Raw genomic sequence first — 13573 nt, 5'->3', positions numbered from 1 at the left:
AGAACTGGAGCTTAACCAGCACTGCTGGAGATCTTCAGCCACTGTGACCAGAGCTGTGGCCATTACTAAGAGCTTCCTCTGCAAGCTTGAACAGATGCTGTATTGTGCAGACTTCAAAGAAAAAAAATAGTGCCTCAAGGTCCAACAGGTTAAATTACATGTCAGAAGTGTGTGTGTGTTTTTTAAGATGGTCAAGAACTCCTGCAAACATGTATTTTAGCCTCTTCTTTTTTAGGTCATGGAAGTTACTATCTTAGTTTCCCTAGCTAGGTATGTTTAGGTAAACTATTACTTAAAAGGCAGTGTAGTATCAAGCTATTCATCACATTTTGCGTTAGAAATGTTACTGCTTATAAATACCATACTCCAGTGCAGGGATAAGAAGACTGTTCAGCTTATGGAACTGATGGTTTATACTGCTGTAGTTAGCTTAGCTGTTTTAGTTGAGGATCTGAGAGACCTCTAGATATGTCTACTTGTTAAGCCTGCAGAGTGTGTATGTAAAATCATAATTAGAACTCACAATAGCAGGTTTAATTAAACTTGTCTAATCCTCACAAAATCTTTTGTATCTTAGTTTTATTCATGTCCAGGCAAGTGAAAGGAAAACTGACTCTGTTCAAGATAAATGGTGAAATCTTTGACCTGGGTTAGTAGTAAATCCTTTGCTGGATAACTATGTGAGTATTTTGTTATACAAATCTTGGCAAGCTTAATAAATACGAGAATATGTTCTTTAGGACCATCACCAAAATAAAGCTTAATTTTTGCCTATTTGGAGCTTCAAGACTATTTTTTTTAGGTATAAATAGTAAGATATAAATAGTTGAATGCTGATTCCCAGCACTAGCTGGTTGCATGTTCATGAGCTGCCTAATCTACATCTTGTAGCAGTTCCAGGAAATAACTTGTTTTTCCCAAATATATATTCTAGAGACAGACTTAGTCAATTGTGAAGCTCTATTTCTTAGGTTTCTGGTTTGAAAAGCTTCGAAAATACAGAGTTTGTCTAGCTTAATGCTTTTCACTTCTTTTTTCCCCTTCCTCTTTGGCTGTGAAGACCTGGGCAAGAGTAATGTGGATTGCACAAGAATTTGAGGGAGTTGGTGAACTTATGCTTCTTTATATCCTGGGCTTTGCAGCTTGATATCTCTCTAGCTATTCAAAGTGTAAGACTTGATATAAGCTTCATTCAGCTTGTTCTCTTTTGTTCTCCAAGGAAAGCAGTGTTGAATTTTATTGCCTGATTAGCTTGCTAAGAAGAATAGCTAGTTCTGATGGTGACAAGAAAGAGACCTGAATGCGGATCACTTGATAATGACTGCAGAAATGTAGTGCTGTTCCTATATTACTTCTGTAATTACTACTATAACACTAGGAAGGAAGGAAAAACAAATCCTAAAGTAATAAGTCTAGTCTAGTATTGTATTCATCCTGAAATTGAGAGTTCATCCTTTAAAGGTGAAATGAAAGTTTTCCCATTAAATAACACTAGCTCATTGCCTGAGAAGCTGTGCAGTTAAGGCTGCTGCAAGTAGTAAAATGACTCTAAGCACTTCAGGTTGCAGAAACACTTTCATTACATATGTCCCTAAAGAGAGAAGAGAAAAGAGGTGGGAGACAAAAAGCTATATGGGCTTGAATCCTGAGTTTCAGGTTCAGGAGCAGGAGGACTCAAGTTGTCAAGAAAAAATGCGACCTTTCAGTACAGGCTGCATTGCTAGATGGATAATGTGTCTATGCCTTTGATAGCCCCTCTTGTTTTACAAAACCGGAAATTCTGCATGCATGATAAAATCATTAGGAGGATGTTAACTGCTTAGTCTGTAAATATCCAGGTGGCTTATGTCTCCTTCCCCAACTGTTTAGTGATACCTGGACTGAAAACTTGTTTGCAAGCGATTTGGGTTAGGTCATAAGACTCTTTGGTGAATTATAAGTTGCCTCTGCAATTAGTTGCTACTATAAGAGGCTGTGCCTCTTTGGTTATTAATTTGTAATCTGTAAATATCAAGTCTTGTTAATGACTTCCTGTCTTTCTCATCCCTTTAATCTTTCAGATAGAAAGAATGTTAAAACTCTGTTTAACTTTTATATGGCTAAGTGCTAGCACATTATTATTATACTACTGCATGCTTTTTTGTCTTTATAATGCCTCTTATGCCTCACCCAGCAGGTGATCTCACTTAGTTTCCCTGTACTGGCTGCATGTAAAAATAAACTGCTTCTAAACCAGAGCTATACTTCCTATCTGCATATCTTAGTTTTGCATTCATGCATTGCTTAAATTATTGCTGGGTTACATTGAGTTTGAGAGTAACTCACCTGAAGGTATTAACCAGTTCTGTGTAACTTTAACTTGTTCTTAGTGCTCAAATGAACTTCTTCCTTTTGCTTACAGTCCTAAAGTCCCAGGTTGGTGTTCTCTCCAGGAACAGTATATATCTGCCAATTTTTTGAATATTTTGCCTAATAGTCTTATGAATTGCAGCTCTTAATTGGGTGTGAGGGGGAAACATGTTGAAATTCCCTTGTCATACATATCTCTGGGCCTGGCGCGAAAGGAGGGGGAATGTGCCTAACTGGGCAGATTTCTGCTTGAAACCAGCTTTCAGTATAATCATGCCGTTTTCAGTGAGCTGACTCTAACAAGCTTGTGGCCAAGAGTAAAAAGTGACTGTTTTGAAATGTATATTTTTTTTTCTGTAAACTGAAAAGCATACAAAATCCCCTGGTGGTATAAAACAGTGGGTTTTTTTTTTTTCAGTCTATATAAGATGCAAAAAGCTTAGCTTATTCTAGGGAAGTTATCCTTTGAGTAACAAACCAATGCCATTCCCCTTTTATAGGCTAATGAAAAGAACTTGCTCTCCATACAGTAGTTCAATAGGATAGCAGCTGTCAGGAAAATCCAATGAAAGGATTAGCTAAACTGCAATTGGTTAATTAAAGCCCTCATTTGTATCTTGCTATGCAGAAATCTCAGCAAAGGACATGAGAGTAGTTGTAGGTGAGCTCACGTGTTCTGATGCATGAGTCTGGAGGTGGGTGTGGAAACTATCCTGCTTGTAAGAAGCAAATTTGAGCCATGTGGATGTGTTCTTAGTCTACTCCTGCTTCTTGTCCATCCTCCTGTAATCCAAAACTAAAGATCTTAATCAGCATGGAGATTAAGTAATTCATTTTTTGTGATTGGGCCAAAACATGCTGTTACACGGCGGAAAAGGTGCTGAAAAATATTGGATGTATGGTCTGCAGTGTGGGCATCCTAGTGACCAGAGCTGGGAATTGAGCTGCTAGTGAAGGATTCTGGCTGGTTAGCACAAGGCAAATGATTTTATGAGTGTGAGAAACTGAACAGATGTACCAAGTGTAGCTTGAGGTTCCTCTGAGCTTTAGAGTCATTTAATTTTGCTAAAAACCCAGCAAGTCATTTAACTTTCAGAATTACTGATGGTTCAACTGTTAACAAGTATAGCAAACTAATAACAGGCATCTAAATCTTGATCCTAGTTTAGGTTTTATATGCTTAAGATGTTGTAGAGCCATTGTATTTACTTGATTGAGGTGTAGGTTAGAGCAGAAGAAATTCCAGGCATAACTATGCATAATATGGAGTCTGGATTTTTTTTAACATTAATGTAAGATAGAGAAATAAACTGGTGATATCAGAAGCCTCTAGCGAGTGGCTGACAAACTTGCACTGACTTGTTATGCAGTACATGCTCTTCTGTAGCATAGTTCTTATGCCTGTTTTCCCAAGTTAAAAATGGCCTTGAGACTGTTGAAGGAGTCTAAACAAGAAGCAAGTTTTCATTTGCAGTAGGTCATTAAGCTTTGGGGTTGGTGTTGACTGTTGTGTCAGCATGTTAGACTTGTGTGTGTTGCCTTTTTTTTAATGACATATGGCAATATAACCTGTAAGTGATATGAATTATCTTAATGTAGTCCCCGTTCTTGGGACTTTTTCTCTTCAGAAACGTTTGGTTTCAAAAAGATTCATTTGGTGGGGATATAAGTTGTTGCAGATAAGAAATGGGCAATCTGTCAAATACCGGTTTTGTGCAGAAAGATAAGGGACTCTGAGGGAATACTTCTTGATAAGCTTGTGGGTGAATAGATCTTCCTGGAATTTAAGTCGGAAACTACCCTCACTTGATTTTGGTGGATAAATGAAGCATTTTCTGACTGCAAGCTTCTTTTGGCCTCCCCTCACTTCTGTCTGTAAAAGTTTTTGGCTTCTCCTCACTCCTCTGTCTGAAAAAGACTGGTGTTTTTTTTTTTTTTTTTTTTTTTTTTCCCCTGTAAGTAATGCCTCTGAATTTGATATCAATAAGTACACGTCGAATGAGAAGTTGGGTGTGATCACTGAAAAGACAGGTTAATTGACTGTGATAAGGGTTTCCTCAAAGTGTAAGAACCTAATCCGGATATGCAAATGGTGTTGAAATATGATCATGGTAACTATATTGACAAATAAAAACACTTGCTTTAAAAATATTATACATGAAGACCTAGGGCCAACTTAAAGTCTATCTCTTACACTGCAATTTTGGGACAGATGCACTCTTATCTCTTGGAGTCATATTCACCCTTACTGTCAATGCATGTGGGAAAGGTGTGTGTGTGTGTGTTTCTTTTTATTTTTTTTATTTTTTTTTCCTCCCCCCACCCCCGGTCAGTTCTTGCAATAACTGACTTGAATTTTCCCACCTGGCATCAGCTGACTTAAAGATCTCTTCTCTTCTACTTCATTCTGGACCACTAAGATCTGAAAGGTTGGAACCTGTGGAGAAGCTGGGTGACTCAACCTGCTTCTGTTCTGAGCCAAAAAAAAAAAAAAAAAGCTTCATGGCAGGGTGTTTTTTGGTAGTTTTCATGCTGACAGGCTACTTGTTACACAATATTTATCAAGTCTTTGGTTTTCTGCTGTTTTACTACAGAGGTATAGCATAAAAGGGCAAAGACTCTTACCATGGTCCAAAAACTTTCCTTCTGAGTTTTGTGAGTATTTGGTTCCATCTTCTGTAAAGAAGCAATGTAATCTCGACTATTTTTACCCTCCTTTTCTTTTCTTTTATTTTTTTTTTCCTGCTCACCCCACCAGTTCTCCTGCAAAGCCAGGAAACAGCCAAGAGAAACCTTCTCTGAAAGATATGAGAAGGATTAAATGAGTCACTTCCATTACCTAGTGTAACTGAAGTTTCTGCTGTGCAGGATCATGATTATGCTTTCCAGGGGTGTGCTTTTAGCATGTACGTTTTGCCACTGCAAAGCTCTTAGTTGGTCTTTTGAGTTGTTGTTGTGTTTTTTTTTTTTTTTTTTTTTTTATCTTTGCCTACTTGGAGTCAGCAAAGACTTTCCGATAGATCCCGCTGTCCTATCTTTGTAATAGGAAACCAACCCTCTGCACAGTGAGATAGGTACCTTGCTATTTCTTTGTTTACGGACTGTACTCCGAGGAAAGGGAATGCTGCATGCAACTAAGGCTAATTCCTTCCAAATGAAGCTTTGTTAATGGAATTAATCCTAAAACTTTTTTTAGAAAGTTGCTTTTAAAAAAAAATAAAATAAAATCTACTTTTAAAAGGATTTTTGGCCCTCTGAATTTGAATTAATAGGGTTACTCTGGCTGAAAGGGGATTCAGGAGATCCTTTAGTCCAACCCAGCTCTACTCTGGGTTAGTTATGAGGTTAGGAGATGTTACTTGGGGCTTTTTTTGAGTGGTTTCAAAAGCTAAGCTGGCAGCTTTACTTTTGGAACAGGATCCATGCTGTCCCTTCTTTTAACTGAGAATTTTGAGCTTTTGTGTATATCATCTAATGACTCTACTAAAGACAAATGGAGCATTTGGAGACATGCCCCAGCCCATCATGTAGCAGTATTGCCACACTTAGAGCTCACAATGCTGAGGGTTTTTTCCCCTCTGCCTTTTGCTTCAGGGTGCTTGAAGAGTTTATCCAGGGTTTGTGTAGCTCCAGGTGAATTGGGTTACTTGGGTATTTCATTCTGAGGCTTGCTAATGTGTTTAGGCTATGAGCCAGGGCATTCCCCCTGCCAGGTAGGTGATGGGTCATGTCTTGGAGCGCTTCTGTGATAATGAAGACTAGAATGCAAGTATGGGTGTACTTGAGATCTGACAGAGTGGCTGCTTTCCTGCCTCACTGCAGCTCTCGCTGTACAGAGTGTTCTTGCAGATTACTTAAAGGCAGGAAAGGACTACAAATCCTCAGCTTCTGCTTCTGAGGAATGCACTTTGCTGCTCTTTAGCATAACACAATGCCTGTCCTCAGAACAAGTCAGAAGTATTTCAGGGGTTGTATCTTCTAATGTTAATTATCTTTTTTTTTTTTTTTTTTTTTTTTTTTAAAAAAACCATGAAGACACTTGAAAATTGGGTACTACGTGCATGTGTGCAGACATTCTTCTGTAAAATGCTTTAATTATTCCAGAAATAGCCCTTTGCACACATTCTGGTTTACTCATCTTTCAGAAAGTAATGTGGAAATCCAATGAGTATAAGATCATGGGAGGAGAGAGATAAACTGAGCAGATATGTTATTGAAGAATTACCTGATTTGAATTTTACTCCTAGATCAAGTTTTCATATTTCCCTTTCTCTAACCTCCAAAATAGCTGCTTGTCACTCTGCTTATTTTATGGATTGTTCTAGTAGTTTTGTCAGGCTTGAGGAAGGAGCATGAATGCAGCTAGATGAAATCTGTTTTCCAAAAAGATCTTTAAGTGGGCTGTGGAGGGAAGAATTAATTACGTAGTAAGAATTAATTACGTAGTAAGTATCTTTCTAGAAATGGTACAAGTACACTCTTAAGCTTTAGCTTAGTTAAACTCCTGTGCGAGATCTGACATCTACTGGTAGGAACCTTAAATGGATTGTCGTCAATGTTCAGGCATATGCTTAGGACTGTTCTGTTGAAACTCCCATATCTTTAGCAAGAGGTGATGTACGGAGTTGTATTTAAGAATGTAAAAATTCTCACAGTAGTCAGGGAGCTGTAACAAGTACAGGCATGAGTTTCTAATAAAGTGATTGAACTTTCAGTAAATTGTATCTACTTTGTCTTCTAGCCCTTATACATGCTGAAACTTCTTAGGCTTAAGGTATTAGACTATGTTAGTAGTGTTGCAGACATGCTATTGTCTTATGATGATCTAAAAATATGTATTTTTTTTCTTTATGTCTTTAAAGGCTTGCCATGGATGTACATCTGTATCCAAGTGTGACTGCAGTGGAGTAAAAGGTGAAAAGGTAAATCTCTTAATTTGGTAGTGGCAGACTGGCATGCCACCTAGCTCTGTGTCAGACCTTGCATTCTAATGATAGCTTTTTTTTCTTATTTTTTTGGCAATATTGTGGGCATAACACTGAAGTTCTCAGGTAAATCACACCAACAAGACCCTCTGGTATCATTGTTTTATCAGAAATGGGAACATATCTGTATTCATATAACTGGAAAAAAATAATGTAGAAACAAATTCTAGTAAGATATAAGTGCTTCCTTTTTACTGTTAAGGCCTGATTATGCTAGCCTGCTATTGTGGCTAAGCTGAGGTGTGGATTTGCACAACTGTGGCTTTATTGCTAGTATTTTGGTGGGAATTTAAAACCACAAGTTCCTTATCCCATTCATGCATTGTCTGCTCATAATTAATACAGTAATAATATACTTGCATTATTCCTGCTTTGAACTTACTTGTTTTAAGTTTGTGTATCAAGTTCATCTCTGTTGCTGTCTAGATGTTCAGCTGGATTGTGGAGGTGATATGGTTCAGATACAGCGTTCTCAACAACCAGAGCTGCCACCCCAGCAATCATTTGGTTGATAGATAAGTGTCTTCTCTGGTCAAGCAGACGAACAAAATCAGTGTGGTTTACTCAGTGCAGTGGGCTGTTTGGGCTGCCCAGCCAGTGTCCTGAGGCCAGAAGACTTGGCTTGGAAATCTGAGATGCATGGAAGCAGGAAAGCTTTAACTTTGAATCTTACTGCTCAAGTTCAGTATTTTTGTGCATTCCTTCATATTTCTTACTAGTATTTCTTATAGCTTTACAGACGTTAATAAAATCAAGATGTGTAGAAGCCACTTGCTTTAAAGGGAGCTGTTTATTTTTTGTCATACACCCTTAGAATGAACCAGATAATGCTTTCCCTAAATTCTTTGTGGCAATAATAAACACCTGTCCTGTGCTTTTTCTGGTAGCGTTATATTTAATGTGTGCTGTGCGATTTCTTCTAGGAGCTGATAACCTCTTTCAGATTGGTTCTAGGAAGGCATAGCTTAGCCTTACTGTGTGTTTGGGCTTTGAGGTGCTCTAGATTTAATTTCTGACATGTTTCAAAGGTGTTTTTGAGGTTATATAAACAAATGTAACCTAAAATGAACCAAAGTGATATAAAATACTCGAACACTGTTTAGGATCATAATGTGCTGACATGGAGTTTTACTTTTGGCTGAGGTTGAACAAGGCAGATGTCCAATATTCAGGGTAATCCATGGAGCCACACCTACCATGCAGATGTCTCCAAATAGATGAGCTCATTCCTTGACATTTACCTGTTAGTTCACTGCTTATATTCCTAATGTACATACCTAGTGAAGAATGATACTCCCATCTGACCCTGCTTTTGCTGCATTTTTACAGGATCTTCAAATGGAGGATGGTCAAACCAGCACAATTTCATGTTTAGCCTGAAGTCATTTGAACCTTTGGTTTACAGTCCAAGTAAAATCAAAGAGCTGCAGCTTTGGAGGACTGATGTGGTTAGCCTCTTTCTGCAAAAGTTGCAGCTATTCTGTGAATTCAGTGAGCAAGTGGCTGTTGTGTATGGATAAGGAAGGGAGGGGGCAAATGAGAAGTACAGCTTTTGTCATTCCAAGTGAAATACTCTTTTTCTTCCCAGTGATTCCATTTTTATGCAACTGTTATATGTAGGAACTGTGCTACAGTTGGTACTCTCCAATCCTTTAGTGTCACTTAATGATCTTGCAATATCTTTTCTAGAGAAAGGTGACTATCTTGAGGCTGTTCGATTGAAGTCAGAGGGGTTCCTTTTTTCCAAATACAGTCAACCAGTGATGCATGAGAACCTCAGTCAAGATCAAACCCTTGAGACCAATAAAAGTGTGGTAATTTAAAAAAGACACAAAGGAAAAGAAAGTTATATCTAGAGTAGGACTGCTGCCTTCCCTGTATTTTCCTGTATGGCTATGAGCTCTTTGGGGAGACTATAACTTCTTAAGCAAGCAGATTTAATATAGGTTTTCCTCCTTAGAAAGGAAGATTCACTTTAAAATGCAGGAACTGTGATCCCTTCTTCAACTAAATAAAGTTACTTGCTTTGTGATTCTGAGGTATGCTTGATACTTTCACCAACGCTTCAGAAGCTTGTGGAGCCCCATGGGGGTACGTTGTATCAAGAGGTGATGAAGAGCCAAGTCTGTAGTTCTTAAATATGATGCATTGCTTGTGGAACTGGTTTGATCATACCCCTGCTTACTTATTTGCGCTATAGTTACAAAGCCTAGGTATTTAGATGTGTTGACTTTTTCCCCAGTTCAGTTCTGGGGAGCCACAGGAGGCTTCTCAGTCACTGCCATTCGTAATAGCTTCTTCTCCAAGTGCATGTGTGGGTTTTCATTGATGTTTTTGTCTTAATCTGAGCTTTAAGTGTCTTGCAGGAATATAAAATTCCAGAAAAAGTTAAATTTAACCCAGCTTTTGTGCAGCTATTCTTTAGTGAATGGAAATCTCTGCTACTACACCAAGCTTCAGGTTTTTGCAATGTATTTCACACTTGGCTCTTAATTCTGAGGTGATTGGTAGAAGAAGCAGAAATTCCAAGTCTGTAGTTTCCCTTGCTCCACCAGCATATGATCCTCATTAGGCAAGAAGCTCTTTAGATTATCTTCCTCTTTTGATTCTCCCAAAGGGGAGATGTGACAATGCATTTGTAGAACTACTGGAAATGAGGAATAGTTAAACATGGGAAAAGCGGTGCCAAATGTACTCAGCCAGGCCCTGCATGTGTGTTCCACCACGTTTCACTTCTGCCATCCAGCTCCTGCATCCAAGTCACTGTTTGCTCGCCCAAAGACAGTAGAAGTGCTGCTCTGCCTAGAACAGCCTAGTGAGTTCATTTTGATACTTAAAAGTAGCTCTCTTTCTATGTATCTTAGCATTCCCTTCAGGATAGACCACTCTGGGCAGATCAAGGCAAGTAATAGAAATTGAGCCGTAACAAACAGCAATGTTTTTCTTCTCTTCCTTGGGCAACCACTGCTCTTGTTTTACTGCCTGTGTGATGTCAAAGACCTATGTTTTACTCTGCCTCTGCCGTGAGCACTTGTAGTGTTAGGTGTTGGGGGATCAAAGCACTGTAAGCTTTCTGGAAAACCTCTAGTGAGGCTGACAAGTAAAAAAGCTTTCTTAAGCCTTTCTTCCTCTGCTCAGGCCTACCTTATTAAAGTTATATGTACAAAAGGGGTAGCATAAGCTGCACTAGTGTCTTGTAATGGAGAAAATTCCTTGCTGGAGCTGTCAGTAAAAAATGATCATTGCTGATAGCTGGAGTGCTGTTTCTTTCTTACCTTCCCGCACACATGTGTACATGTACACACTACTCCTCCTACACCTGCAGAAATAAAAAAGATCTGTCCTAAATAATGAAAAATGGTAGAGTGTGTGCCCCATTAACCATTTATCTTTCATTTCCTTAAGCTGCTTAAGTAAAGGAAGGATGAAAAATGTTTCATTTCTTGTTAAGGAACTGGAGGCTGGTTAATACTAGTGAGATTAGCCTGCCTAACTGCTTAAAGCCAGTAAATTCATTAAAAAAAAAAAACAGATGAAGCCCTTCTCCCTCTTCCCTTCTTTCTCCTTGACCTTCCCCCCCCCCCCAAAAAAAGCCCCAAAATTTCTCCTTCCAGCAAAACTTATAGCTTATTGGGCTATTTTTACAGCAGATGAAAACAAGATCCAACACTGCTGCTGAGATCAGCTCCCTAGAGACCTGGGGCAGCAGTTAACTTCAGCTGCAGAGCCAAGGGCAGCAGTGAGTTGCTTGCAAGTTAGGGACTTAGAGAGCATGCAGCCCCAAACTATGTGGCTTTACTTCAAAGGGGTAGCAGGTGCTGCTGCTAAAATGTGCTTTCTTGCTTCCTTTCTTGGGTTGGTGTGTGTGTGTGTGTGTGTGTGTGTGTGTGTGTGTGTGTGTGTGTGTGTGTGTGTTAATTTTGCAGTTTCAGTGTATGCTTCAGTATTTGCCAGGCAGCTGGTATTTTCTCCTGGCAAATTCAGTCTTTGTAGCATTCAAATCTTGATGAAAGCAGTATAGTAAATGTAATAGGAAAGATGAAATAATAAGTTATGTCTGCAAACTAATGTAATTTATGGCGTGCTCCTTTGTAATATTAAGCAGAAGAAAACAAGAATTTCCTCTCACATAGTCTCTTTTTCTAAGTGCTTAATCAGGTTAGTTCCTTCCGCTTTCCCACCATCTCTTTCTCCAAACAATTTTTTGATTAAAAAGAATGATTATATTGTTAATAAATATTACCTCTGCAATGAGTGTGGTATGGTTCTCTCAGGCTTTCTGGGAAATGCACCAAGAGTTCCTCTGTCAGCTGTTTCTTCATGCAAGGCTCATACGTCTTGTAAAGGGGGCTTGGAAAACACTAATTTCACAATTTCACTAGTATGTTTTTAGTAGTATATTTTGCTTCCCATATTTCTCAATTCTGTGCTTTCGTATGTTTCTTGCTTTCACTTTTAAAGTTCTTGATTCCCTAGTCCTGCCCCTCTGGAGTGATTGTGCTTTAGAGACATCGTGTAGACTAGCAAGCACCTGGCACATCTGACTTCTCTTGCATGCAAGCACGTTTCCTTGGTGTGCAAACACAGTTCTTGCCAGAGCTTGCTTCAAAATCTGGCTCTGTCTAATGTTTTCCTTACTGGGCACTCCCAAATTCCTCATTCTCTCTCCTTCAGGGACACACTAACCCTTTAGTATTCTGGCATGAGATATAACACTCCCCCAGTGCTGCTTTTTGAATGTGGTATCACACCAGCTGTAGAGCTCTGTGTGAATGTAGAGCCTGACACCTTGTGTGCAGGAAGACAGCCTGGACCCTGTCAAGCTCAAGTCAACATCAATTTATGATGCAAGATGTCTATCCTGTATGAGAGATCAGGATGTGACCTACAGTGAGAGAGGAGTATGTTTACATTTTAATTATTAGAAAACTAATTTTAGCAAAGTTGCTAATGAGCTATCTGTTCCTACCCAGGTCAGATTCCTCCTGTATATGACTGAGTACAGCTTAGTCTTTTCCTGTGAGATCTCAGCTCATGTTTGTGGAGAGCCTTTGACACCTTGGTGTTTTCCTTCTTCATTTCTAAGGAAGCAGTACAGCAAGTACCAGAAGAGAAGCCATGAGAAAAGTCCTGCTTTGTTACTGCCCTCTGAATATTTTTCAAAGATCTTGGTTTCTCTTCAGTGTTTTGCATGCAGCTTGCAATTTTCTGTACCTTGCAGTGCAATGCAGGGCACATACCTAAGCAGTACTGTGAGAGGAGTAGGGTTTAAGGATGAGACCTAATCCTGCTGTCATGCTGAGTACTGAACTCAACATGTGCAGTGGACAGATGCTTATGGGAAACAAAGAGGAGACAGACAAAGCTTGAATGTTGTCTTATGTATGTTGTTCCTAAGGCAGTAGTTAGATACTTATATCTGCTTGCGGCACACAGTCTTCCATTTGCTGCTGTATTCCTGAAGAAGAGAGATTCCTGGTTCAGTTCTTTGCCCTGATTGAGATCTGGGCAGGACCTCCCTGTTCCCTGCTGAATGCCTTAGCTGGTGGGATGCTAATATAGATGGGAGTTTGTACCCCTGTTCTTGTAGGGATAACAGAGCTGTAGGAAATTACCAGTTTATGCAGTAGCAAATTGTACTCTTAACATCTGCATGTACAAAAGGGTACGTTACTTCTGGTTCTGCCTAACTTCTCTACAGTGATTGAAACCTTAATATTTAGGAATATGTGTGACTACATGATATATGAGAAATCAAAGTATAGGTTTTTTATGAATTTGCAACTATGAACTTTCTAAAACCATAGAAAAGTATATTGTTAGCTTATGCAACAAGTGACGAGGTAGCATATCTATGGTGTATGGTACAGGTGTATTTCTTGCCCTAGTGATGGGGGTTTAGCAAAATATGGCTACTGCAGTTGAGGGCAATTGCTCACAATTTAAGCATAACATGATGGATAAAGGGAAGCACTATTTCTCTGCCGTCCTATGTCTGTCTTCCTTGTTTTAGTTCATGAGTGCTTTGGGCTGGAATCATTTTTTTCATTCTGCCTTTGTACAGTGTTTAGCCTACATCACATCACCAGGATCTCGAGCTCTTTTGTTGTATAAATAACAATCTTGAAACTGTGAAGTGATGATAAGCAGGAGTTATCAGCAGTACAAAAGCAATTTGTGCCCATTTTATACTTTTTATGAGTATTGTAGCAGAAGTGAGTTCTTGGGAAAGACTTGGT

At 39.0% G+C, this 13573-nt stretch overlaps 1 protein-coding gene across 1 annotated transcript in view; it reads left to right on the top strand.

The window, feature by feature from the left end:
* COL4A5 (collagen type IV alpha 5 chain) overlaps positions 1-13573 on the top strand; it is a 73958-nt gene that overhangs the window by 13517 nt on the left and 46868 nt on the right. The window contains exon 2 of the mRNA XM_088527586.1: positions 7212-7271. Coding sequence (XP_088383712.1) covers positions 7212-7271 — 60 coding nt within the window. The remainder of the gene's footprint in view (positions 1-7211; positions 7272-13573) is intronic.

This window comes from Tinamus guttatus, unplaced genomic scaffold (genome assembly GCF_059628265.1).
Source record: "Tinamus guttatus ecotype Peru unplaced genomic scaffold, ASM5962826v1 Tinamus_guttatus_pri_ptg000287l, whole genome shotgun sequence".
NCBI lineage: Eukaryota > Metazoa > Chordata > Aves > Tinamiformes > Tinamidae > Tinamus > Tinamus guttatus.
The sequence above is the reverse complement of the archived record's forward strand: the minus strand, read 5'-3'. Positions and strand labels throughout refer to the sequence as shown.